The 27,156-nt window shown below is 35.5% G+C and overlaps 1 protein-coding gene across 1 annotated transcript in view; it reads left to right on the top strand.

Moving 5' to 3' along the window:
- LOC308348457 (ovostatin homolog 2-like) overlaps positions 1-27,156 on the top strand; it is a gene marked incomplete at its 5' end in the record, with an annotated part of 44,061 nt that overhangs the window by 707 nt on the left and 16,198 nt on the right. Inside the window, 18 exons of the mRNA XM_080812519.1 lie at positions 586-742; positions 2,332-2,384; positions 2,755-2,775; positions 4,889-5,057; positions 5,529-5,613; positions 9,013-9,130; positions 12,676-12,787; positions 14,256-14,365; positions 14,708-14,866; positions 15,859-16,086; positions 16,884-16,938; positions 17,376-17,521; positions 17,913-18,062; positions 20,731-20,901; positions 21,738-21,885; positions 24,518-24,623; positions 25,230-25,458; positions 25,824-25,953. Coding sequence (XP_080668645.1) covers positions 586-742; positions 2,332-2,384; positions 2,755-2,775; positions 4,889-5,057; positions 5,529-5,613; positions 9,013-9,130; positions 12,676-12,787; positions 14,256-14,365; positions 14,708-14,866; positions 15,859-16,086; positions 16,884-16,938; positions 17,376-17,521; positions 17,913-18,062; positions 20,731-20,901; positions 21,738-21,885; positions 24,518-24,623; positions 25,230-25,458; positions 25,824-25,953 — 2,347 coding nt within the window. The remainder of the gene's footprint in view (positions 1-585; positions 743-2,331; positions 2,385-2,754; positions 2,776-4,888; positions 5,058-5,528; positions 5,614-9,012; positions 9,131-12,675; positions 12,788-14,255; positions 14,366-14,707; positions 14,867-15,858; positions 16,087-16,883; positions 16,939-17,375; positions 17,522-17,912; positions 18,063-20,730; positions 20,902-21,737; positions 21,886-24,517; positions 24,624-25,229; positions 25,459-25,823; positions 25,954-27,156) is intronic.

Raw genomic sequence — 27,156 nt, 5'->3', positions numbered from 1 at the left:
GAACCCATACAACAAAATTTGTGAAATATTGCCATTTTTCTTTCACAGGAAGTGATAATAAAATGCAATCACTTCTTTTTTTTTTTTAAGATTTTATTTATTTATCCGACAGAGAGAGATCACAGGTAAGCAGAGAGGCAGGCAGAGAGAGAGAGAGAGAGGGAAGCAGGCTCCCTGCTGAGCAGAAAGCCCGATGTGGGACTCGATCCCAGGACCCCGAGACCATGACCTGAGCTGAAGGCAGCGGCTTAACCCACTGAGCCACCCAGGTGCCCCCAATCACTTCTTTTTAGATAGAACCATTTAACAATATTCGGAAAGAAAATCCAGATAGAGAGAAGCAAGACTGGGACTCAGGACAATGAAAAAAGAAAACAGAAGACTAGCAGGCATAAAAATAAGTTTATTAGAAACTGCCCTAATGCTATTTAAATAAAGGAATTATAAAAAGTGGTGTCCATATCTCCCATTAAGAAATAATTTACTCTCTGGAGGCTCTCAGCTTGAGAAACCAAATTAAGACATTGTTTACAAGCTTGATGTCTAAAAATTGTTTTCCCATTCTCTGCTCTTTAACATAAACAGGTTTCTCAGAAGTCGTCTGAGCAGTTGGCTTTTGTGACATTGCTGGCTAAGGGAGAGACACTTAGAATCTTTGAGAGGAGATCTGTAGCACTCACTTCAGAGGAGACAGTAACTTTTATGCAAACAGATAAACCCATCTACAAACCCGGAGAGAATGGTAAGTCAGTGTTCGTGTTTCCTTCATATCACTGGCCTCAGGAGCACATCCTTCAGATTGAGAGCAATCCAAACACATGAATGTCAGAGTCTTCGATTTAAAATGTTACGGGATCAGGATGCCTGGGTGGCTCAGTTGATGGGGCTCCCTGCTCAGCAGGGAGGCTGCTTCTCCCTCTCAATCTGCCTGCTGGCCCCCCTGCTTGTGCCCTCTCTCCTGCACGCGTGCTCTCTCTCTGCAAATAAATAAAGTCTTGGTGGTGGGTATTATGGAGGGCACGTATTGCATGGAGCACTGGGTGTGGTGCATAAACAATGAATTCTGTTACACTGAAAAGAAATTAAATAAAAAATTAATTAATTAATTAATTAAAGTTACGGGATTGTGGATTTCTTGAATTTCTACTGGTTGTCTAGATCAGTTATGAAACAGTTTCCTCCAACTCCATTAATTGAATGCTTCACTTCTTCAACTCACGCATGCCACTTTCGCTGCTTAAAATTCTAATGACAAATTTCCATAATACAATCACTACAAGCATGGGACGTGGAACAAAATTATTTGGTTTCATTTGTTTCTCCATAATTTACCAATTGGGCAAGCTAATTAAACCTGTGTTTAAACTCATTTCTTTTCCTCTTTAGAATAGAGATACTAAAAATGACTCACTTGCAGAAATATTGTGAGAATAAAATAAGATAGTCAATGTAAAGTAGTACCTAGCACCCAGTAAAGACTCTGCAAATGATATTATTAATTATTATTATTATTATTCATACCAGTAGAAATAATCACAATCTGATAAGCTAAGCAGAGTCCTTCTAATTTTCTTTATTATTGCATTAAGTAAAAGGTAGCAGAAAGAACACCAAACTAGGATTCTGAAGGATGTGGTCTTTGTTTTGAATTTGTTGATAAATTATTGGGTTTTGTCAAGTAAATTCAGCTCTTTGAGACCTTCAGTTTTCTCATTTGTAAAATTAGGAGGTTGGATGACAGCATCTATGTATTTTCTTCTAAAATTATGTACTTGTATGATTAATTTAAAAGAAATAAGAGTTAAAACAGAATTCGTATTGTGAGATTTTTTGCTGCATTATATTCTCTCAGGTTGTTAAAATGCTTTGATGACAGTTATTATACAAAGGTAGTTAAAATGGTCTTTCTGGAATTCTGCTGAAATTAATTTAATGTTTGTTAACATTAATAAATTTTTCCCAGAAAATTATAGGAGGAATGTAACTTCTACTATATGTATTTCACATTTGTCTTTCTATGATTAATTCCAGCACCAATTTTTAAGGTATCCCTGTGGGCCATTAGGGTAGAAGTTCTGGTGGTGGCAGCAGCTAGTGTCAGCTTTGGTAATAATAACAGAGCGACTGACAACAGAGGAATTACAAATGTATTAATAAGAGATCGTTCCAAATAGAACCCAAATTTCAAAGGGTTAAGTGAGAGCTGGGGAGATGGGAGTATAGCATTCTGTAATAGCAAGGTAATTAATTTCTATATCTATTTACAAGCAATCATACCTGGGAAGGAAATAACAAGAAAAAATATTGTCCCCTCTTCCTCTTTTCTTTTAGTTCAAATTCGCATTGTGACACTGGATACCAAGTTCAGACCTGTTGAGGATTTGGTGAGTTCAATAATTGTGAATGGTACAATGAAATTGAAGCAAATTAAACAAATCCATTACTGTATAAAGTGTCATCAGAAAGTTTTCCGTAAGTACACAAATCAGTTCTAGCATGGAATACTATACAGGTATACTTTCAATGCTGACCACCAAATTTAAAACTTCCCTTTATAGTGAGTTAACTGATACTTTTTTTAGGTCTTCTTATAATATAAGGGGGAAAATAGGTTGCATGGAACCTGCTTTCGACTTCCTGGTGAAGGTCAGGATCTCCTTCACATTTGGGGTTTTCTTGGAAGGCTTAGTTGTAGAAATTTTGTCTACAAAAAAGCACTGTTACAAAATTAACCTGCATTTTTTTTCTTTTCAGTATCCATTGATCACACTTCAGGTAAGCGATCTGCTTTATCACAATTTCTCAAGATTATTTTCTGAAAGCACTCGTTTTTTATTTTTTTAATTTTATTTATTTATTTTTATTATGTTAAGTTAGTCACCATACCATAAAACGTCATTAATTTTTGATGTAGCGTTCCAAGATTCATTGTTTGTGTGTAACAGCCAGTACTCCATGCAATCCGTGCCCTCCTTAATACCCACCACCAGGTTCACCCATCGCCCCATCCCCTCCAAAACCCTCAGTTTGTTTCTCAGAGTCCACAGCCTCTCATGGTTTGTCTACCCCTCTTATCTCCTCCCCTTCATTTTTCCCTTCCTTCTTCAAATGTCCTCCATGCTATTCCTTATGTTCCACAAGTGACTATTTTCTGAAAGCACTCATTTTTTAAAATAGTCAGATAAATTCCATGTAGTTAGAAATTAAGATAACTGAAATAAGGAGAAGAAAAACCTTTATCTACATACGCAGTGTAAGGCATCAGATGAAGATGTAAACAAAGGGCTCCCATGTTTAGTGGAGGTCCTGTGTGGCAAGCACCATAATGAGTTTTCATGGAAAATGAAAGATTGGGCTCCTTCTAAGGGAGGTTTATATTTAAAATTGTTTAGTTTGGGTTATTGGCCCTTTTCAATCTTAATTTAACCATATCTTGTCCTAAGGAAATAGAAAACCTAAACATCTAAAGATTTGAAATAAATTAGGTGATATTATTACAAAATAGACACTTTGCTTTCAAATTTCTATTGCAGTGTGACTTTCAAACTCATTTCAGATCTCATGTCTGTCAGTAAACCATTTGTAACAATCAACTCCAACATAAGCATTTTAATTTCTACATGCAATATGTACCATTACTATTAACTCAGTCTAAATGTTGTTACATTGAGATCATCATTAATGAACATGTATGTAAATGTCTACTTCAAATAGGCTTCTTTATAATTTGAATTTTTTTGACTCTGTTATATGGGTAGCAAATAGTTCATCCTTCTAGTAGGATAAATATCAAGTTGGCCATTTTCATACGTCATTAGTAATCCATGAATAGTACTATCTTCAGATCCTAATTCAGCTAGTGTCTGTTCCACTGAAAGCAACAGAAAGCTTAACTAACATTGGCTTCAGAGAGTAAAAGGTTTATTGTTTTCAAAAACTGCTACGTCTAAGTGTAGGTGCTTTGGGATGGGGACGGTAACAGCATAATATTACCAAGGATCCAGGATTCTTCTACTTAACCTCCCTGCCATCCTCTGTGCATTGTTTTATTCTCAATGCCAGCTGCATCTGATTCTTGTAGAAATAATCTCCCAGTGACTTCTACTTGTATTCAGTTGGCCATCACTTGGTCATATGGGCAATCCTTACTGAAAGGATGCCTGGAAAATTAATTTAGTTTTCTAGACTTTATCACAGAGGAAAGGAAAAAGAATTAAAACTAAGTGAGTAGTAAATACTATTTTTGTTTCTTTGTAGAAACCTTTTTATCAGGAGTTCTTTACTCACAACTGGATGATATCAACAAACTTATGGAACCAAGCTCACATAAGCTGCAGTATACTAAAAGCAAATAAAGGAGAAAGGGTGGCATTATCTATCCTTCTTTTTTCTTGGGTCAATCCTTTCTTATTGTAGAACTTCCATTGAACCGCTGTTGCATGCAGTGTGAAAATTCATGACCAATTTACTTACCAAATAAACACCAGGGACAACCTGTATAACTATCTGTGAGGATAAATACCTCCTTATGCATCTGTTGGTGTGGGTCTATTCTACTTTGGAAAACACTCCACTGGAGCAGGCACACTGAGTTTTAAATTTTTTAACTTTGCAGCTCTGGTTCAGGAAGATAAAAATTCAAAGCACTCATTACAGGTTGTTGTTCTTATCTTTTGGGGACTTACCAGAGATATACTATATCAGTTGAATATTAATATTAATTAAATTTGAGTCCTTGAGAAAGTTATGTTATTTTTACAGTGTGAGATATTAGTTCAATAAAATGGTAGTTTTTTTTATTTACAATAACTACAGAACATACCCAAAATAAAGAAGGAAAGACTAATACTCTTTATGACCTCTGATTTTATTTCTTCTTTATTTCCAGGATCCTCAAAACAATAGAGTTTTTCAATGGCAAAATGTGACCTCTTCTCAAAATATCACCCAACTCTCATTCCAACTGATTTCAGAACCAATGTTTGGAGATTACTCTATTTTCGTGAGAAGAAAATCAGGAAATACATTGACACACCAATTTACTGTCGATAGATATGGTAACCAACTACTGCTTGGTTGTTCTGTATAAATGTAGAGCTCAAAGGACTCAACAAAACAATTCTTATGTTAGATTTAAGCAAAAATCAATGAGGCTTGATTGAGTTTTCTGCTATTTTCCTTCCTTGGGGTTTTCTGCTTTATCATCTTTCTTTTCTTGTTCCTCACTCCTGGTCCCATCACCTGATTCTAACCTCTGACTCTTCTAAGAAGGAAATATCTTCCAGAATCCAGACAATCTTCTACATGATGTAAAAGATTACAATAAATAAAATGTGACGTTCTGAGAGCAGGAAAGAGAAAGGAAAGACAGTATCACTTACACAGAATTTGGGGCATTTGAATTGTGGTTTATAGAGATGCATACATAGGACAGTGTTGTGCACGGAGGCGTACTTAGTTACATGATTGCTCTAAGTTTTTCTCACCAGTGATTGTAGGGACTGAAGTCTGTTTCTTTGTATTTCCAGTGTTGCCCAAGTTTGAAGTTAAGGTCAGTGCACCACAAACAATAACTATTTCGGATGATGAATTCCAAGTGAATATATGTGCTAAGTAAGTATTAAGGAGATTTGACTACACACGTCAATACAAAGCTCAGAAAGAATGAGAAATAAAATTAACCATGTAACTTTAATTACTTATATGCTTACATTAAGATTATTAGAGAAGTAATGAATTTTCATTGTAAAATATTTGGAAGAGATAAGGAAAAATATAGGAAATTACATATAATTAATCCTACCAATTGCCTTTTACGTTGTGATTTATTTTCTTCCAAACTTTTGTGAATATTTTGCACAACTGCAATCATACTTTTTTATCCATTGTAATTAAGAAAACATGTCTTCATACTCAGCCACACTTTCATAAATCCTAATTCCTTGCTGCATAAACATATCACTATACGGTCATACCAAATTAACTCTTCTTTTATTGTATAACATAGGGAATTTGATTTTGTTTTCCCAGTAACAAAAACTATTATAGCCTCTGTCTTTGTGTATAAGTGTATAAGAACTTCTGAATTAAAAAATACTTAAGAAAGATGTCCAATATTGGAATTATCAAAACAAAATGTATATGCTCTTTCAAGTTTTGATTGCCGTATTACCCACTAAATATGTTGTGTCAGTGTGCAATTCTAACAACTGATACCAAAGTACCTGCCTCATTAAATCATCACCATAATTGGAGTTTTCATTTAAAAAATAAATGAAAGAAAAGAAACTCTTGAAAATGTCATAGTGGGGAAAAAAGATATTTTATCAATTTAATTAGGATGAATTTGAATCCTCTAAATGTGAAAAAAATTCCTATATGATTTGAGATATTTTCATTTTCTTTTTGAGAACTTGTTTCTAATGTCATATTTTTTTTAAAAGTGTGATGCCTTTTCTCAGATTTCTGATAATAATTAATATAGTTACTATTTACTGAATGCCGATTACTGCATTGAGCATTGCATTCATTATATTCTTACCACAGTGCTACAAAACAAAAGCTATTATCATCTCTATTTAGAAAGAAAGATAATAAGACACAGAGAATTAAAATAATTTATCAATTAATGGAGTTTTGGATGGCAGACCTAGCATTGGATTTAGACAAATGCTATTTGGCTTCAGAGGTAATCTCCTACCAAAGACCTCTGTTATAATTTATGTAAACAATTAAAAATGTAATATTTGACGTATTTGTTTAAACTGTTTATTTAATTGAGGACATGGAAATTATTTGCTTTTGAGCATTTTCAAACTATTTAAAAATTATTTTTAGTATTTTCAAATTATTTTGAGAATATTCAAAGTATCTTAAGGGCATATTGGGTAAAATGCTGACCCTTTTTACAATGTCCTTTGGACTCTAGGAAAATCATAATAATATTTTTGTTGTTGTTGTTTCAGGGAGGAGTAGCTGACATGTGCCAGAATTTCATAAATGTAATATATGAGAGATGGAGGTTATATGAGTTAAAAATAAGGGAATAATCAATATAATCTTCAAAAATCCAGGGTCCTAACCTAGTTCTGCTAGTAAAACCCTACTGGGAGCCAGAATTAATGAGATTAACCCCTATAATTAACCTGCCCGGTGTTATGCTAAAAAAGTACAAACCACCTATCAGGAGAGCCAACATATTTATCAAGTATCGCCTTCATAAGAGACGTACTAAGCTAAATGCTGATACAGAATTGGGACTTCTTGACTCTTCTTTAACATTACATTCCACTTAGATTTGACATTAAAGAGTATGTCAGTATCAGCAGTAATGATATCCCACAGAAGGTCTGCTGGCTACAAGGTTATTTCTGGGCAGGCTGCAGGAACAGGAGAAACGAAATCAGGATGTCCAGGAGTGAACAGGAGTGAACGAGTTGCCTCCTTCAAGTTGTATGTACTGTGCTCTGTGCATTGTTTCTTTAGTATTCCCTGGAACCTAACTTGGGACAGCTAAAAACAATAGCAAATCAGATTATTTTAGCCAACAACTTTCAAAATAAATTAAGCTTTTAGAAGGGAAGAAAGCTTGTCTACAGGCAAAGGCATTTTAATAAACTGCGTTAGTATCCACCAAAAACTTTTCAAATCACAAAGGGATAATATTTATTCTTTCTGGTCTGTTTAAAAATTTGAGCTACATATTTCATGAGCCTGTGTTAACCCATAGATAACACTACAGTGAGAGTTTTCTTTTATAAGCAAAAGACGGTAAGAATAACTATAAGACGTGCAGGTAGAACATTTGTGCCCCGATCTTAGTTTTCCCTCTATTTTGCATGTAATTGATATTTACAGCTCACAGATGATTTTAGTGATTTAGGTTGAGTCTCAGAAGCATTGAGAATTTTTAAATAGAGAAAAGCCAATTAGCGGAATGTGAAGAGCATGGGCTATGGGAAGTGAGGAAGATGGAATGGAATATGGAATTTCAATTCCACATCTTACAATGTGGAGAAGTGAGTTGCCTGATCTCATTTCACTAACCTGCACAATGAGATAATACATCTCCATCTCAGGATCACTTAAAAAAATAAATGAGATAATCTATGTAAACACTGGGTATATACAAGTGTCCAACAATTAGGAAAAAATATTATAATTGGTAAATGGAATTATATTCAGTTTTACTATTCACTAATCTCACATTTATTAACTGTTTTTCTAAACCTTAGTGGAAACAATCCTCAAGTAACAAAAAAACTCAAATCAACTGTATTTGCCTTTGACTGAAACTTTAAAAAAACTTGTGTTGTAGTTTTTTGTGTGTTTTAGGAGAGAGTGAGATATTTATTTAACCCTACCCCTAAGATGTTATGTGTTTCATCAAAGTTTATCTAGTTTATGCCAATCTCCATACCTTCTACATTTATGGAATGCACAATGAGAATTGTTGTTTACAGTATTGACCTAGAAGTAGTCTAAGATCCTGAATAATTCATGTGTTACTTATATGCATATATATTTTCTGCTAAAGAAAAAAAGTGCTGCAAATTTTATAATTTTTCTAACAGACTAAAATATAATTTAAAAAATATCAATTTAATCATTAAATTTGATTTACTGAGATTTTAGATTCTACATTACCTTGAATTTGATTTTTGTTGTTGTTGTTGTTCTTTCTTTCTCTTTTTTAAAGTAAGCTCTAGACCCAACATGGGGTTTGAACTCAGGACCCTGAGAACAGGAGTCATATGTCCTACCAGCTGAGCCAGCCAGGTGCCCCCCTGAGTTTGATTTGTTAAAAAGCAGCTGAATCCTCATAACAAAATCATGTGCCTAATTTAACCCAAATTCCGTGGGGGAGATAGCACTAATAGATGAGGATTCCCAATTGAATTTGGTCATTGGAATAGTCCTAGATTACAGATTTCATATATAATTTCTGAAGAAGTCCAGCAAATACTCCCATGGTATTGTTCATCTATAATTATGTATACTTCCTCCTACCAGGTACACGTACGGCCAGCCTGTGCAAGGGAAAGCCCAAATCCGGGTGTGCAGGGAATTTTTTTCCTCTGGGAATTGTGAGAACAACAACAATGAAATATGTGAACAGTTTATTGCACAGGTACAGATCATCATGTTTATTTTTTAAAAAAATGTTCTTTTTCATTTCATTCTGTAGAGAAGGAAAAATTCTCCCTCTACCCTTCATGGTCTTCCACTGGACAAAGAATTAAATTTACATGAAGCAGGTTAACAGGAGGAAAAAAAAATGGTTTTATTAGGTGCACATGGAGGTCCCATAATGAAACTGAGATCTAACAAAGTGACCAAGGCAGGTAGTTTTTATAGTTTTTAGACAATAAATTTGTGAGGAATTGACAGGGTAAAGAAAACAGATGTTTGGGAGCTTTTAATTAGTAAGGAATTTTCATCAGAATTTGGTCTGAAGTAGTAGATTAGAAAAGAAAGTAACAAGGTTTGTTTCCATAGCTTCCTTTGCTTCAAAGTCTGTTCTCTCTAGGGGTAAGAATGTCTTTTTACTTTTTAGTGCAGTGGCCATGCCTTACATATGGGAGACCTGTTTCCTGCTTTTGGAGGTACCAACAAGGGTCTGCGTGTCCTCACACTGGCTGTTTCTTAAGTAACTTTTATTTAAAATAATCAATATGCCAAAGTGGCATGTTTGGAGAAGCCTGCCCTCAGCCTCTACAATTTCATTTTTAAGAGGGACTTAACAACACTATTTTCATTTTGCGGATAATGGGGGTTTCAGCTAGATAAAGTGAAGGATGACAAGCAAATACAACGTCCTCCAATAGTCTCTTATTCTCTAGGCCATGTAGATTCTTACCCACCTATAGATTCATAGAATTGTCAAATTTGAACAATCTTATTGGCTTTCTTGCTTTATATACTGTCTACTGACCTCTCTGATCTTTCTGCGTGGAATGTTAAATAAATGAATCCCTGATCATACGCACCATGCAACCTAGAGCTGTCCTTGTGGAAAAAGTTCATTTGCAAACACCTGCAATTTAGAGTATCTACTTGTATTACTTTAAATTTGAGGTTCATTTGTGAAGGCATGATTTGTTTTCCCAATCTGTAGCATCTTCACATAAGTAAACAATTCTGCCCATTTCTTTGAGAAGCAACTTTGGACTTTGTACATGAAATCTGTATACAGTTCAGTTTATAATTTAAGTCTGATTGTCCTGAAGTTACTCGCCAAAGTGATGAACATCCTTTAGGTAAATATCAATATTTGGTCAGGACAAGCAGAAAACTTTTAGATAGGAATGCAGGTGAAGAAAGGCTGAGTGGAATTCTTCCACATAAGCAGCACATTTTCCCATGATGGGATTATAATGTACATTAATTAACTATTTTACCAAGTGATAGGTGTTCTCTTGGCTAATGCCTTTTTCCCCCATTGTGAAAATAGAGCAGTAAATAATCTGCTAAAACTATCATCTGAGTGGTTTTACTTATTTGATATAGATTCCTTGGGGTGGGTCCATTAGTCAAAGTAGATAGATGATAGATAGATAGATAGATAGATAGATGCAATTATTTATACATACAATTTTAATTTTAAAAAATATTATATTATTGTCCAAAAAGTTTTCAAGCATTCAAATTCTTGTCAGCAACATGTGAGAACATTATATTTCCCAAATTACTGTCATTTGCATATGTAAAGCGGTTTTTAAAATGTTGCCATTTCGATAGAAATTTATTTTGTTTTAATTGCATTACTCATGAGTTTGAGCATATTTTCATATTCTTGTTATCAGTTTGAGTTTGTTCTTTTAAGAACTCTTAATTATCCGTTTTTCCTGTTCATGTGAAATTGAAACTTTATTTTATTATAAATATTACCCTCCATCCTCTAAGCAAATCTTTTAAGTCTGTTATTTAAATACCAACTTTGACTGTGTTATTTTTGAAATATCAAAGTTCCTAATGTTTATATGTTCTCGGCCTTAGAAAAAGTTCTCACGTACCACCGTGTTGTATATACAGCTATTAAAGCACTTTAAGATTTTAAACATTTCTCTGGGGCACCTGGGTGGCTCAGTGGGTTAAAGCCTCTGCTTTCGGCTCAGGTCATGATCCCAGGGTCCTGGGATCGAGCCCCGCATCGGGCTCTCTGCTCAGCAGGGAGCCTGCTTCCCTTCCTCTCTCTCTGCCTGCCTCTCTGCCTACCTGTGATCTCTCTCTGTCAAATAAATAAATAAAATCTTTAAAAAAAAAAGATTTTAAACATTTCTCTAATCAACATAAAATAGTTTTTGATTATATTCTAAAATAAAACATTTTGTTTTCTCCCAAATGGATGTTCAGTTGTATTAGCACCTAATCTTATACAACTTTGCTCTCCCTCTTTATTCTGTATCATGCTCATAAAAGTTTTATCTATTTTATTGGCCTTTCTTTGACTTTCGTTTTATTATTTCCTTTCTGATATTATTTTTGTGTCCTAAATAACTTATTTTTATTTTCAACATATTCATTCTTTTCTCTAAAATTTCATTTTGTTGGTTTTTAAAAATGCCTCAGTTCTTTCTTTTTGTTAAAAACACATTGTGTGGGGTTCCTGGGTGGCTCAGTCGGTTAAGCCTCGGACTCTTTGATTTCAGCTTAGGGTCATGACCCCAGGGTCCTGGGATTGAGCCAGGACCTTCAGAGGAAGGTCTGCTTCTCCCTCTCCCTCTGTCCCTCCCCTCTGCTCATGCTCTCTCTCTCACTCTCTCTCTCTCAAACTAAAAAAAAAAAAAAAAAAAAAAAACAAGAAAAAAAACACATACACACACACTGTGTTTTACTTTTTCCTTTAACCATAGCTTAAAACCATAGATTTTCATGCAAAGCACTTTTTTCCTTGGTATTAATGTTGGGATTCTTATCTCTTTGTCTCGGGGATGACTGAAAAATATTTTTCTCTTAGTTTCAAGGCACTTAAGATTCTTCTGATGACATTTTATATTTCTTTTTAATTTGAATTGTAAATATATGAAGTAAAATTATCTTTTTGTTATTAATGTTATAGTTAATAATTTAGAGGAGCACATATTCTCAGATCAGAATTCCTAGCTACCACTTTCTGTGTGACCTTGGGCAGGTTATATAATCTTATTTATCCTTATAGTGGAGGTCTAGCTCATGTGGGAGTTTTGAGAATCAAATAAGTTGCTATATCCCTCTAACATCTTAAATTTAGAATTAATAGACACTGTTTATTTTAAAATAAAACTAAATCTATATTTCTCTGATTCTTGATGTCACTAATGAAAGATTATCTATAGATTTTTCCTTATTTTCAATGAACAGTTTACCTTAAAAAGTGTTTTGATGTTACACACTTGAAGACTCAAGATGATTTTAATCTCTAATTCTTAAAATATCATTCAGTTTGAGACTCATTCTTTAATTTGTTTCCATCCACATTGTTTTTGGTAGATTATCCCTGAAATCTATAAAAAAATACATTACCTCCTTAACTCACTTTAGTTGCTGGTGAAATCCCACCCCTTTTGTAATTCTTGGTCATTCAACAAGTTTATGGGGTGGTGTGGGGGAGTTAGAAATCTGTGCTAAAACTCCACATCCTTTTAAGACTTTTAAACCCTAATCTTTTCGTTATACCTTCTCTTCATTTTTCAGTTGAGAAATGGTTGTGACACTCAAACTGTAAACACAAAAGTCTTTCAACTCTACCGTTCAGAATTTTTCATGTCATTTCATATCACTGCAACAGTTACGGAATTTGGGACAGGTAATGACCACATTTTATGGGCAACCTGGGGATATATGCAGCTTACTGGAGAGAAGTTTATCGAGTTAGCAATATTCACCAAATAGAGATCATTCATTCTTCAACATTGTCAAGAAGAGTATGTTTGTCAATAGGTCAACCTGAAGGTTGCTTTTGAAAAGACTTTCTACGTAATATGTAAAATAAACAAATTATGTAAATGCTACGTATTTATATCAGCTCTGTGCCTGCATCAATCAGAACAAGGAGGTTTCTCCTGAAGTAGTAGAGCTAAGCTAATAAATTATGGATCTCTCTTTAACTTTGTGTAAATCAGTTGATAAACAATTGCCAGGGTCTAGTCTTTGATTTAATGCAGGAGATCATGGGCGCCTGGGTGGCTCAGTGGGTTAAAGCCTCGGCCTTCGGCTCAGGTCATGATCCCAGAGTCCTGGGATCAAGCCCTCCATCAGGCTCTCTGCTCAGCGGGAGCCTGCCTCCTCCTCTCTCTGCCTACTTGTGATCTGTCTGTCAAATAAATAAAAATAATGCAGGAGATCATGATTTATATCTAGAAAGTCAATCCAGCTCCATACTTCTGATGTCAAGTTTACTTGAACAGGACCACATATGTTAACCTTGCTTAAGAGCTGTAGTTACAAGGTTGAATAGCTGTGGACCTTGTGGTGCAAAGGTTAGAATAATAACGATGAGATTGTCTTCACAGAGAAAGTTTGTCAACCTCTAATTTGATACAAATGGAGACAGTTGCAAGTGTAAAATATTAATGAGACATTTACACATAATAAGTGCTCAATAAATAAAGAATGGAAAAGAAAAAGGGGGAAGTGAAAATTAATTTGGGATGGAGAAAACCAGATTCAATTACTAATTATTTCTTGTTACTTAAAAATGATTAGGATAATATTATTTATAAAGTGCTTTATAGAAATGTACTTGATCAGTAGTGTATGACATTCATTATGGATGTTTGTCACATTCATATTATAACTTAGCTAGATATGTTTACCTCTGCTTACCACATAGTTTGCTGATACCATAGTGCATTTTTATTTACTTTGCTTTCAGGTATTGTTCTTATCTGGCAAAAGTCTAAACGCATAGTTATCTGGTAGGCTAAGGAAAGGTTTAAAGGAAGTGAAAACCTTATTCTTGAGATGTCTATGAGATTGTGTCATAAAAGGAGTTACAAGCCAGAACTGAGTAGAATGGTGAGAGGAAGGAAATTAAAAGCATTTTCTCCTGCTTCTGATTCAAATACTTTCATTATTCAGTTTGACATATACTATAACTACATAGATATGGAGCATTCTGGAACATGCTCCAAAGCACCCACATCTCCCTTTCAATGTAGAACAAGAATGTAATTCTGTGTACAGAAGTTTGCCATGTTCTCTAAGCTGTTCTTTCTTTTGAGAGTCTTGATCAAACAATTATCCTCCCTCACACTATTTTTCACTTCTTACAGGTGTGCAAATCAGTGAAAGAGCTTCTACCTTTATCACTCAATTGCTTGGGAGTGTGAGCTTTGAGAACATGGATCCTTTCTATAGAAGAGGAATTTCTTATTTTGGAACTGTAGGTCTAACTTAAAAAATACATGTTCTCTTTTCATTTTCAGGTATCATGGATTGCTCTTTGAAAGTTTCTGGAGATATTTTTCCTATTTTCATAACACATGTGTAGCCTTACTGCATCTGATAGATGAGGAAAAAGTCCCAGGGGGAAAGAAAGCAGTAGATAAAATTGTATCTGTTTCCATTTTATGTATCTTTTAGTATAATACCTTTCTGTCTATAGGAATTTCATAAAATTACAAGTCAATAATCACATTAAGGAATAGAAAAATTCCTTCTCTGTAGAAATGTGATGTTTGAGTTTTAAAACTTAATTTTTTTTTTTTTTTTTTTTTTTGCACAGCTTAAATTTTCCGGTCCTAATAATGTGCCGATGGCAGACAAGTTATTGCAATTGGAGCTCAATGACAGGATTATAGGAAACTACACCACAGATGAGAATGGGGAAGTTCCTTTCTCTATTGACACCTCAGATATATTCGATCAAACATTCAACCTGAAAGTAAGACATCAAAAGTAGACAGGACCCCACAACGTATTTGAGTGTTAGGGATTTTGAACATTGGGAATCGCTTAAAAGATTATTTGTCTTAAGAATATATTTTAGGGGTACCTGGATGGCCCAGTCAGTTAAGCATCAGGCTCTTGGTTTTGGCTGAGGTCATGGTCTCAGGGTCATGAGACAGAGCCCCCTTGGGCTCTGTGTTCAGAGTGAAGTTTGCTTAAGACTCTCTTTCCCTCTCCCTCTGCCCCTCCCCACTCTCTAAAAACAAATAAATAAATCTTTTTAAAAAGTATCTTAACAAAGTTTTAAAATTTAAAGTATTTTATATGCTTGTTCGTTCATTAAATTATATGTGAAAATACTTATTCGAGAGGATGTTGTTGTAAAGTCTACCAACCAATAGTTTCCTCTGAGAAGTTAGAAAGAGTTCATGCAGTTGAGTTGGTTTTTTTTCCCCTTTGATCATTTGATGCATAGATAGGGAAGATACTATGATGTCTCTTTTTCTGCTTCCTTCTCTTTTTTCCCCATTTTTTAAATTAACATATAAAGTATATTTGCCCCTGGGGTCCAGGTCTGTGAATCATCAGGCTTACTCATTTCACAGCACTCACCACAGCACCTACCCTCCCCAATATTTTTCTGCTTCTTAAACAGAATTTTGGAGTTAAACAATTTGTCCGTGCACATAGATAGCTGAAAGACACAGGGTGTAAGGCTGTCCCCTGACTTCAATTACAAAGTAAAAAAAAAAAAAAAATCAACAGAGGCCTAATAAAATATACATACAATTATGGTCATGTTTTATATACAAAAAAGAAGGAAGTGTTATTATTATTTTACTCCCAATAACTTGATACTTGAAACATCACCCACAAGCTAAGATTCCTCCCTACTTTGAAGAGTTAAGAAGCCTTCCATTCTGGAATAATCCCTGTCTTTAAAGGTCTTTATTGCCCTAAGATCCTTTGCTTTCCTTTTCTTATCAGGCCACATACCTTCGACCTATGAGCTGCCAACCCTCCAGCTGGCTAACACCTGAGTACGTGGACGCTCATTTCTCAGTTTCACGCTTTTACTCCCGAACCAATAGCTTCCTGAAGATTGCTCCTGAGCCAAAGCAGCTTAGATGCAACCAACAGAAAATTGTTACTGTGCATTACTCCCTAAACGGGGAAGCATATAGGGATGATTCAAGTATCAACTTCTTTTATTTGGTAAGTCTCAGTTGATGGATCCTTGGGTCTTGTCTAGTTGTCTGCTTAGCACAGTGCAGGTTGGAATGGGTATGTCCATCATCCCATGGCATCTGAGTGAGTCGACCTTCTCACTTTGCTGGGAATGATATTGGAGCTATTAAGAACAAACAGAAACTAGTAAATGAACCTCTAAACATAATCCAACAAACACATAAAAAGATTCAAGGCAATTTCAATTTCCCTAAGGTTGAAAAACTTGCTATTCAGGTCTACAATTTTAATCATTTGATTATAACGTATACCGAGCATTTATGATCCTTCATGAGACTGCAACGTTAGGTGGATACCAGAGAGTAAGGCACAAGGCTGCTCATTTTGATAAGCAGTAAAAGGAATTCGCTTTTTTGGTTCTTTCCCCATATTTATCCATTCTGTCCTTATAAAGCATATTGAAAGGTGGAAGAGATAGACTTTTCCACCCGCAAGGATGCCTCCGTTTTACAAATAAGGGAACGGTGATGAAGAAGTGAAATGACTTGGCTTACCCAAAGCCAGACAGTCTAAATAATTCAGAGATCTGTAAACGCCCTTCCACAGTACACTGCATCATTCATGAAGTTTCTAACACATAATGGGCTTTCAACTAATCATAGTTTCTGTGTCCTTTTCCAAGTTGTGCAGAGTCTACGTTTCACACTTGTTCACAGAAACTACCTTCTCTTGGGAATGGAATTCTCATTAAGCCATTCATTATCCATTTTTAATATCTGTGAATTGAGTGATGTTACTCATTTTGTTTTCTTTGTTCTACACAGGTGATGGTGAAAGGAGCTATCTTCCTCAGCGGACAGAAGGAAATCAGAAACCAAGGCATACTTAATGCATTCATATTTTACTATGTACTCTGCTTTCATTTTTCTTTCCTTTTAAGGAAATGTTACAGGGATAGAGTCAAGAGATTAGGAAGAGCACTTAATGTTAACCATCAGTGGCTGGAAAGCAGTAGTTACGGCCCAAGGTCTCCTTCCCACTATTTCAAAGAAAGATTTCTACTTGCTTCTTTTATTGCCAGGTCATCAAGCACACTAAGAGAAAAGTGGTGTCCAAAACCCAAACATTGTTAGTGCCTAAATTATGCAGTCTTTTTTATTTGTGTACATAGTTCCCATTATTTAAGTGCTTTGCCTTTAAAATAAAGCCCAATTTGCTCTTCCTTTCCATAAGCCATTCTCTTTTAGCTAAGTGTAGTCAGTGAGCCTGGAAACTTTGGGCACTGTACCGGTTAATGACGTCTCCTATTCACACAGCCTGGAATGGCAGCTTCTCATTCTCGATCGACATCAGTGCTGATCTGGCTCCTGTGGCTATCATGCTTGTCTACACTCTTCACCCCAGTGGGGAAATTGTGGCCGACAGTGCCAGATTCCAGGTTGACAAGTGCTTTAAAAACAAGGTGATGTTTCTTCTATTTCTTGCTTGTCTTGAGAGAGAGAGAGCAGTGAGCATTTTTCTCCCTGTTGTCTTCTAATATAATTACTATGACCTTTATGTGGTGATCTCAGAGTAAATGCTGGTATAATTAAATTATTAGGGATAAGGGAATTGCCAGCAGAATGAATAACTTTTGGTAGCAATGCCAATCCTGAGATGAGAGGAGGATGGTGAAGATGTCCTCGTAGGGAGAGTTGAGGGTGAGAACGGGCAGGAGAAACATAGGTACAGAAATCTATAAACATTTGTTTGGAAAAGATCGCATTTATTCAAATTATTTTGAATGCATTCAAACGTATTTATTCAACTTATTTTTAAAACAATCTTACTCTCCTTTTCTTCCTCCACTGCAGGTTAGCATAAAGTTCTCTAAGGAGCAGGCGCTACCCGGTTCCAACACCAGTCTCTACCTGCAAGCAGCCCCTGACTCATTCTGCGCACTCCGGGCTGTGGATAAGAGTGTCCTTCTGCTGAAATCAGAACAACAGCTGTCAGCTGAAAGTGTGAGCTCTCTGATTTCCTCATTTTCATCTGGACTCCTTCCCTTCAGCTTATATTTTTTAGTTTTTTAAGATTTTATTTATTTATTTGAGAGAGCGAGAGCGAGAGAGCATGAGCAGGGGGAGCAGCAGGCGGAGGGAGAAGCAGACTCCCCACTGAGCAGGAAGCCTGATGCGGGACTCCATCCCAGGACTCTGGGATGATGACCTGAGCCGAAGGCAGCTGCTTAATGGACTGAGCCACCCCGGCATGCTCGGCTGATGTTTTCATTTGAGATGAACATATTGAGAATATCAAATATTTTCTTCCTTTGTTCATGGGTTACATATTTGATTTTTCTTGAAACCTAGAGTTAAATCTCTGTGTTGAAGGATAAGTTTGGGTACGGCATCCAAAGTTGTTATCTATGAACAGATCTTGTATTGTCATAAGCATTTCCAGACCAGCCACTCTTGAGTTTGAGACATCAAAATTATTCCCATTAATAACTGTTGGATATTTTCCCTTTATTTTTAACACAAGAACATATAATTATTGAGATGTATGATCCTACTCACAACTAATTTAATAAATTAAATATTTTCTTATTATTAAATATACCTATTGCTTTAATCTTTTTGAGCTGCTACCAAAAAAAAAAAAAGAATGCCCCAAATTAGATACCTTACAAACAGTAAAAATACTTCTCACACTTCTGGAGGCTGAAATTCTGAGATGAGGGAGCCAGCATGGTCAGTGAAGTCCCTCTTCTGGTTTGCAGATTTCTTGTGTTCTCACATAGTAGAAGGGACAAGAGACATCTCCCAGGTATCTTTTATAAGGTCATGAATCTCATTCTCTACTCGTTCTACTCTCATGACCAAATCACCTCCCAAAGTCTCCACGTCCTAATTCCCACAATGGGCATCAAGATTTCAACGCATTTATTTTGGGAAGACACATTTAGACCACAGCAGCGGTGTAGTATAGAAAATGATAAAGTACACAAAGAAATAAAGAAGAAAATGTTCAAAATCACTCATAATCTTAACACTCAGACCTTTTTTATTTCACAAAATGGACTTTTATTTTACAGAAATGAACATTTATGATACTATTTTTTAAATTTGTTTAATGAGATCGTAACCTGAGTGGAAACTTAAGAGTCAGAAACGTAGCTAACTGAGCCATATGGTTGTCCTCATCTTTTAAAAAGATTTTACTCATCGATTTTACTTTGGAGGAGAGGCAGAAGGAGAGGATAGAATCTCCAGCAGAGAAAGACTCCATCTCTCACTGAGCATGGAGTCTTAAATAATTTTAAAAGATGTAAGAATCATACAGAGAACTCTCATGTACCCTTTACCACAATCACCAATTTTTAGCATTTTGCCACATTTGTTTTCCCTTTCTTATTCTGTCTCCCCACCCCCCACACACACATGCCCCACATATATGTACATAGCATTTCCATTTTTTTTTCTAAACCATGTGAGAGTGGGTTGAATACTTCATGCTACATTATTCCTTAATATATCAGTGTTCATTCCCAAAGAGCAAAAATATTCTCCTACATAATTACAATACAGTTGTCAAATTTAGAATATTAAACATTGATTCAATACTTTGGATCAGATGTCCTCTTTACCACATATTTTTCCTAATTTAGTACAAGATCCAAAACAGGTTAACATACTGCATTTGGTACTCATGTTTCTTTGGTTTCATTTAACCTAGAACACAATCTTTCTTTGTCCCTTCTGAAATTGATATTTTGGAGAACTTAAGCCAAGTATTTTATTTGTTTGCGTTTTTTGTTGTTGCTGTTGTTGTTGTCTTGGGGTTTTGTGGGGGATTGTTTGGTTTTTTACTTTTTTAGAGAAACAGTACAAGCAGGGGTACAAGGAAGAAGAAGGAGAGAGAGAATCTTAAGTAACCTCCATGACATGGAGCCTGACACAGGGCTCCATCTCATGACCCCAAGATCATGAACTGAGCCAAAACCAAGAGTCAGACTTTTTTTTTTTTGAAGATTTCATTTTATTTATTTGACAGAGAGATTACAAGTAGGCAGAGAGGCAGGCAGAGAGAGAAGGGGAAGCAGGCTCCCCACTGAGCAGAGAGCCCAATGTGGGGCTCGATCCCAGGACCCTGGGATCACGACCTGAGCGGAAGGCAGAGGCTTAACCCACTGAGCCACCCAGGTGGCCCAAGAGTCAGACTTTTAACAAACTAAGCCACCTAAGTAGTTTTTGACAAATGTTCCTCATTTTAAGTTTGTCCGATGTTTCTCATGATTGGGTCAAGATTATACATCTCTGTCCAGAATATCACATACACGATACTGTGTACTTTTCAAGGTATGCAAGATCCATCTACCCATCATTGGTGATGGTAATTTTGATCACCTGATAAATGTGTTTCCATATATCTCCATGGGCTATTTTCTTCCTTCAACTAATAATCAATTTGTGCTTATTAAAACTACTTGTATACCCTGCTCCTCATCAAAATTTCCTTAGAGTTAGCATCCATTGATACTTTTTGCCTAAACCAATATTGGTGTGATAGTTGAAACATGATTTTCTAATTTTCCCTCTTCCTCTTTATAATGGCACAAAACTTGTCAATTTTGTCAAAATAAAAGGAATGCTTAAAATCATTGGGAACCATGTGATTTTTTTCTCATAGGTGTACAGCCTGCTTCCAAATATAGAACTGTATGGTTATTTCCATCATGGGCTCAACCTTGATGATGGCAAGCTTGACTCCTGCATTCCTCAAAAGGATATGTTTTACAATGGTTTGTATTATGTACCTGTAAGCAATTATGGTGATGGAGACATCTATGATATTCTCAGGGTAAGATCATTTAAGATTTTAAAAATTATTTCATCTCAATTTTAATTTTAGTAATCAGAATTCACATCTATGTCTTATTAATTGTGTGCTTTTCTTCCTATTCTTGGAGACTGGTGTCCATCGTTTGTTTAAAGATCACTCTGCAATTGTCTTATAAAAAGGAGATATTAATTTTTGTTGATTTTTCTCTTTTTTAAAAAATAAATTAGTTGCTGTGAAGTTATAAAAACCTTATGTTTGAAGTAATGAGACAGTTTTCAATTTATTGCAAGAGATGTTATGCAAAAATCATCAAATCAGGAGGCTAAAATACATTCCAAACTCTAGCTATACTGAGGCTATCCATCGGATATGCTGAGGCCTCTACAAAATGATCTTTACAATTGAGGTCAAAGGTATAGAAGAAAAGGGGTATATAATTGGGCAGACTTTATCTTAAGTCCCAATTCTCCAAAAAACTGACTGCATTTTGTGTGTGTGTGTGTGTGTGTGTGTGTGTGTGTGTGTGTGTGTGTATTTGGTGTTAATTAGGATGATGATGGTGCTTATATCAGAAGTATTTTTCCCTTTGAATTAAGTGGGGAATGATTTAAAATACTTATCCAAATCCTAGCACATAAATGCTAGATAAGCCATAGTGCTTATCATTTTTTTCCAAATTAAAGACTTTCCATACATCAAATAGTGGTGACTTGACTTCTAAAATTCCAAACCCTTGCTAGCAGAGGAAACCTCTTTGTGTCATCTCCTTATGATTATAGTAGAGTTGATAGGCTTTTTTGGGTCTTAACATGAAAGAAATGCACAACTTTCTTTTGCTGTTTTTTTCTTTGAAGGCTATGGGTCTGAAAGTCTTTACCAATCTTCATTACCGGAAACCAGAAGTATGTTCAATGGAGAGAAGGCTGCCATTCCCTGGGCCATTGTATCTAGCCTCAGAAGAATATGCACCAATGTACAGTTATGCCCCATCTAGAATTGTGTGTGAGTAACCTAGAATTTCGTGTCTGAGAGATGGCTAAAAGAATTCATGGAATTGGGTATATTTGGGATAAAACTATACAAATTGGGATTTGAGTGTGAATTTTACCATGGTTTTGGCTACAACTAGACATCTTGCAAGTGAACAAAGCAGGATAAGGCAGACTGGAAATGGTTTTTGTTTTGGTTTGGTTTTTGTTAAAAAGAAGAATTAGCTTCAGCTATGAAAGGAAGTTTATTTTTATTGGTAGAACACAATGTCAGAAGAGCATAGGAAGCTGGCAATGTGTGGGGATATGGGAAGACAGTCATTATAAGTGAGTGTGATACAAGAGAATGAGGTGTCCTGATGCAGCCCTTATATCTTTATTATGTATACACCATAATACACAGAGTTCAAGAGAAAGGGTATTTTAACTCCTAGATAGCCAAAAAGCTGGCATCAGAGAAGTGTGTTCAACTATTAGTCCATTTTCTATTGGAGAGCTTGTAAGCACAAAAATCAGCCATAGTCTTAGATGAATAAGGTATAATTAATAGCAGATCTTCAAAACAGAAATTTACTCAGGGAAGCAAAATGAAACAAATCATCAAAACAGAAATAAAATCAAAGCTGAATTCCAAGTCTGAAAATACTTGAACAACTCTCTTAAATCCTTCTATGTAACGTTGAATTAGTCCATTAACTAAAGTGGGGCTGATCCTGAAGGTGAGTACCAGAAACTACTTGAGAAAAATGAAAGGCCTGACAACTTTATACAAGTGTGGACTCAGGGGGTAGTCAAGAGGCCTTAGAAAGTCGAGTTTGAAACCACTTTGGAGTCCTAGTCAAGAGGTTGAAGCTTTCCACTTTTCTGCTCCTCGATGATACCATATTCAGTAAGCCTTATCAGAAACATTTCAACTTTTTAGTATCTTTCAATAAAATGTGCTGAAACCTAAAGTCATTCATTTTAATCTCTTCTTTCTTCTGTTATGCATTTGTTAAGTCACTCAACAAACATTTACTGAGTTACAGGCACTGAGTTACACGTTGTAAAGGCAGTGGCTTAATCTTTACTGTCCTGGATCTTTTAGTCTAACAGGGAAGTATTACAACGAAACAGGTAATTCCAAAAGCCTTGGGAGAATACATTACATGGAAAGAATATGAATAGAAGACGTAAATTTCTCAAGGGCCTCTTATATCCCCCTGAAGGAAAGAGCATTTATACCAAGACCTCAAAGATGAATAATAATGCACCACAAAAAGAGATAGAAGGGCATTCCAAGCAGGGAGGAAAATATCCTGAAACACTAGCTAAGAAAATAAATTCCAAATGTCAGAAGGGTGGCTTCCGGGCCAGGGTGAAGACAGCCAAAGCAAAGAGGGGTAGACAGCTCGTGGAGACCTTGTAGGGCATTTAAAGAGTTTGGAATTCATTTTCATGAATAATGCACAATTGACATGTTTTCAGCCAATAATCTAATATGTGTTTTTCAAAGTTATCTTTGGCTGTTCTGTGGAAAAGGAGATTGGGATTCGGGCTGTTTGTATGAAATATTCTAAATGCTACTAATTAAGTTGAGAGAGGGTGATGCTTGGACTACCTTAAAAAGGCATGGAACACTGGGTGTGATGCATAAACAATGAATTTTGGAACACTGAAAAAAAATAAAATAAAATAAATTTTTTAAAGGCAGTGGAAATAGAGAACCATGGATAGATTTGAGAGCTGTTTTCAAGCAGTTTTCATCAGATTGGTTAGGATAGGAAATGCGGGATGGAAGTGCTGAATCAAGGACAACTCTTAATTTTCTGATTGGAGTGAGTGGATTTTGGTACCTTTAATGGAGATAGGAAATACTGGAGAGAAGTAAGTGAAAGATATAATGTGTTCACTTTTGGAAGAGTTTCTCTTGAAATGCCTGAAAGGCAACTGAAAAGAAAATGTGTGCATAAGACTATGACATGCACAAGTCTGGAACTCGGAAGAGAGGTCCAGGTGGGAGACACAGAGGTGGGGGGTGGGAGGGCAGACCTCAGCTCACGTACTGTAATGGTGTCATGTGTGAGGATATCAATGGGGAAAGAGTGAATAAAGAAAAGAAGAGGACCTAAAACAGCTCTTAGGAACAAGTCAAAGAGGGAGAAATTATATCTTCAAATGAGAATGACAAAAAAGAGAACTAGAAGGATATGACGTCACAGAGGTTAACATCAGGGACTATTTAAAAAGAACACTGTGATTAAGAATGCCAAATACAGCCTAGAGGCAAAGTAAGTGACAGGAAGTGTTCTTTAGAATTAATGATATTGATGACACTAGAAATTCTAGGGAAGGTAATGTTAGCAGAGTGGAACTGGCAGACACCAGAATTTCAAATGAGAAACTCCATTCATGGAATAATCACTTTCTCTAAATTTGGTTGTGGAGGAACAATGTAGGCTGATTGTTGTTTTGTCTGTTTGTTGTTGTCTTTAGTAATGACAGAGATTTGAACAACAAAATACTGATGCTTTGGTTGAGATGTACATTTATTGGCAATGAGCTCCAGGAGCAAAGCATGTGTAGTTAAACTTAAGGCTAATAGATGTGTGTCATTGAAGCCATACCTTCATTGTTTCCTAAGAAAGCATTTCTTTTTCTTTTAGCTCATGGAAGCATGAAGGAGAATTTTGGCTATGTAGAACAGGCTATAAGAGAAACAGTAAGAACAAACTTTCCAGAGACATGGATATGGGACCTTGTCAGTGTCGAGTGAGTTTTTGAGTTTTACATATCTTTATTTCTATTTTCTTTTTGTTGTGATCTCTTAAACTTTACTCCTGGATATATAAAGCAGTACCATATTTGTAAAAGACATTATACTACTCATTTGTATGTACTGACCATGTATTTTTTCTATAGCATTGTTTCTCATTTATTAATCTCATGCAGATAGATGTAAACTGCCTCAATTTAAAAAAAAATAATGCACTGTTTAAAGAAATGTGATATTTTTAAGGATAAATTTCATAGAAATCCAGCTCTGAAGATTATTAAACGATGCCTTGTCTAACCATTTTAACTTACTTTTAACCTTCAGTTAAAATCTTTTTGCTTATGGGACACTTGGGTAGCTCAGTTAGTTAAGCGTCTGCCTTTGGCTCAAGTCATGATCCCAAGGTCCTGGGATGGAGTCCTGCATCAGGCTCCTGGCTTCTCCCTCTGCCTGATGCTCCCCTTGCTTATACTCTCTATCTCTCCAACAAATAAATAAAGAAAATCTTTAAAAAAAAAAAAAAAAACTTTTTGCTTGCTCTGGACTAAATTTAGTTTCCTCATTGAGACAAAGAATACATTTCATCAATGATCTCTCCTTAGTTCCTCAGGCTCGGCAAATTTGTCCTTCCGCATCCCTGATACTATAACCCAGTGGCAGGCAGATGGCTTCTGTGTGAATGGTGATGCTGGATTTGGCATTTCATCAACAGCTACTCTGGAAATCTCCCAACCATTCTTTGTTGAAATGACCTTGCCCTTTTCAGTTGTTCGAAATGAACAATCTGATCTGATTGTCAATGTCTTCAGCTACCTGAACACATGTGTAGAGGTAAGTTGTTCCCTTTGACCTAGAGACAAAATCTACAAGGTCAAAAGATCCCTCAATATTTTCCTTTAATATCACTGTATTCTTTTTATTCTCAAGGGCAAAATGGTACGATAAAGTGATAAGACCTGTTTCCATATTCCTTAGACCAAGACAGTTGCTTGAATTCACAGCAAAGATTTAAATACCGCTTTGACAATGTCATTTCATTACGATGTGTGTTCTACCTTATTTTTCTTCTTGTGAGAAGTCATTTGGTATCTTTAATTTTTGCTAACTTAAAATAGTTAATTTCCTCAATATGGGAAGCGGATTAGTAACAGCAAAGTGTTTGGAGTGCCACCCTCATTGCATGGCAATTTTTTTAGATTTCTGTTCAGCTGGAAGCATCTCGGGATTTTGAGGCAAATATCAGCACCCCTAAAAACAATGGCAGTGAGGTTATCCAACCTGGAGAGAGGAAAACATATGTCTGGACTCTATTACCTAAGATATTGGGTAAGCAGCTATGTGTATGCCAATCTCTCATGGAAAGTCAAGCTTTTTTCCTTTCCTTTTTTTCTTTTTTTTTTTTTTTTTACTTTTATTTCCAGTATGGTTAACATATAGTGTTATATTAGTTCCAGGTGCACAAAATAGTGGTTCAATAATTCTATATATTAGTCAGGGCTCGTCACAATAAGTATACTCTTAATCCTTGGGGTGGGTGAAATAGGTGAGGAGGAAAACCAGCTTATTTTTATTGTCTTCATTTATTTTCCATACATCCTCCATACAAACATAATTTTCTCCCTCTCCTTTTTTAAAATCCTCAGTTAAAAATCCTATTTTTATAACCTAGTTTCTGGTAGCTCATGCTTGTGTAGAGCAAAACTATCATTCATTTGTATAAAAGTATTTGTATTTGTATAATGGGATTGAAATATGTTATAAATGCCAATTTTCATGATCTATCAAATCCATACATCATATCCTAAAAGAAGGTGGTATTTTCATTAATTTTGCCCAATTCCTTCACTTCTAACTTACTTCTTCACCTGTCATCATGAACGGGTGTCACCTATCCCAAAATTACTCCTCGATCACAAATTGCCAGGATTTGCAGATTTACTAAATATATCCTGAGACATCAAAAATACTGAACACTCAGGTGGAGATAAAACACTGAGAAGAGTAACATCTTCATGCATATATTATTGCAATATAGAGAAATAAATTTGGAAGTAAACTGTTGAAAAATATAAGGGAAGGGTTAAAAAAGAGTCTAGTAAACAGAAAAAGCTAGATGTGGTAGATGCATAAGACTTATTATCATTCATGTAAAAAATTGTCATTAAAATTTCCTTTATTTCATGTCCCCTATTCATTGTATTTTGGGGGCAGCAAAGAGTTTATTTATGAGATTATTTTAGTTCACCTGTGAGATTGGTCTAAAAATAGTTTTCCTGTTAGATTTTGTTTCTCAGTTGTTCTGACTACACTAGGTCTTCAAAAATCCTCCCCTAGCAATTAAGATAGAACACTGCATGGCATTTTTTACGGCAAGTTTTATGGCCTTAAGTGGGGAACACAGTTCTAAGATGAAGAATTGACGGCTTTCTTAAAAAGAAACAAATGAGGCAAAACACAGCAACAAGGAAAAACAAGAATAGTAAATTGTTTATATATATATTGGTATATAGGTATTCAGTGATAGTAAAA

This window comes from Martes martes (assembly GCF_963455335.1).
Source record: "Martes martes genome assembly, chromosome: 8".
In the NCBI taxonomy this organism is placed as follows: Eukaryota; Metazoa; Chordata; class Mammalia; order Carnivora; family Mustelidae; genus Martes; species Martes martes.
Note: the sequence above shows the minus strand (reverse complement) of the source record. Positions and strands in the feature narration are given on the sequence as shown.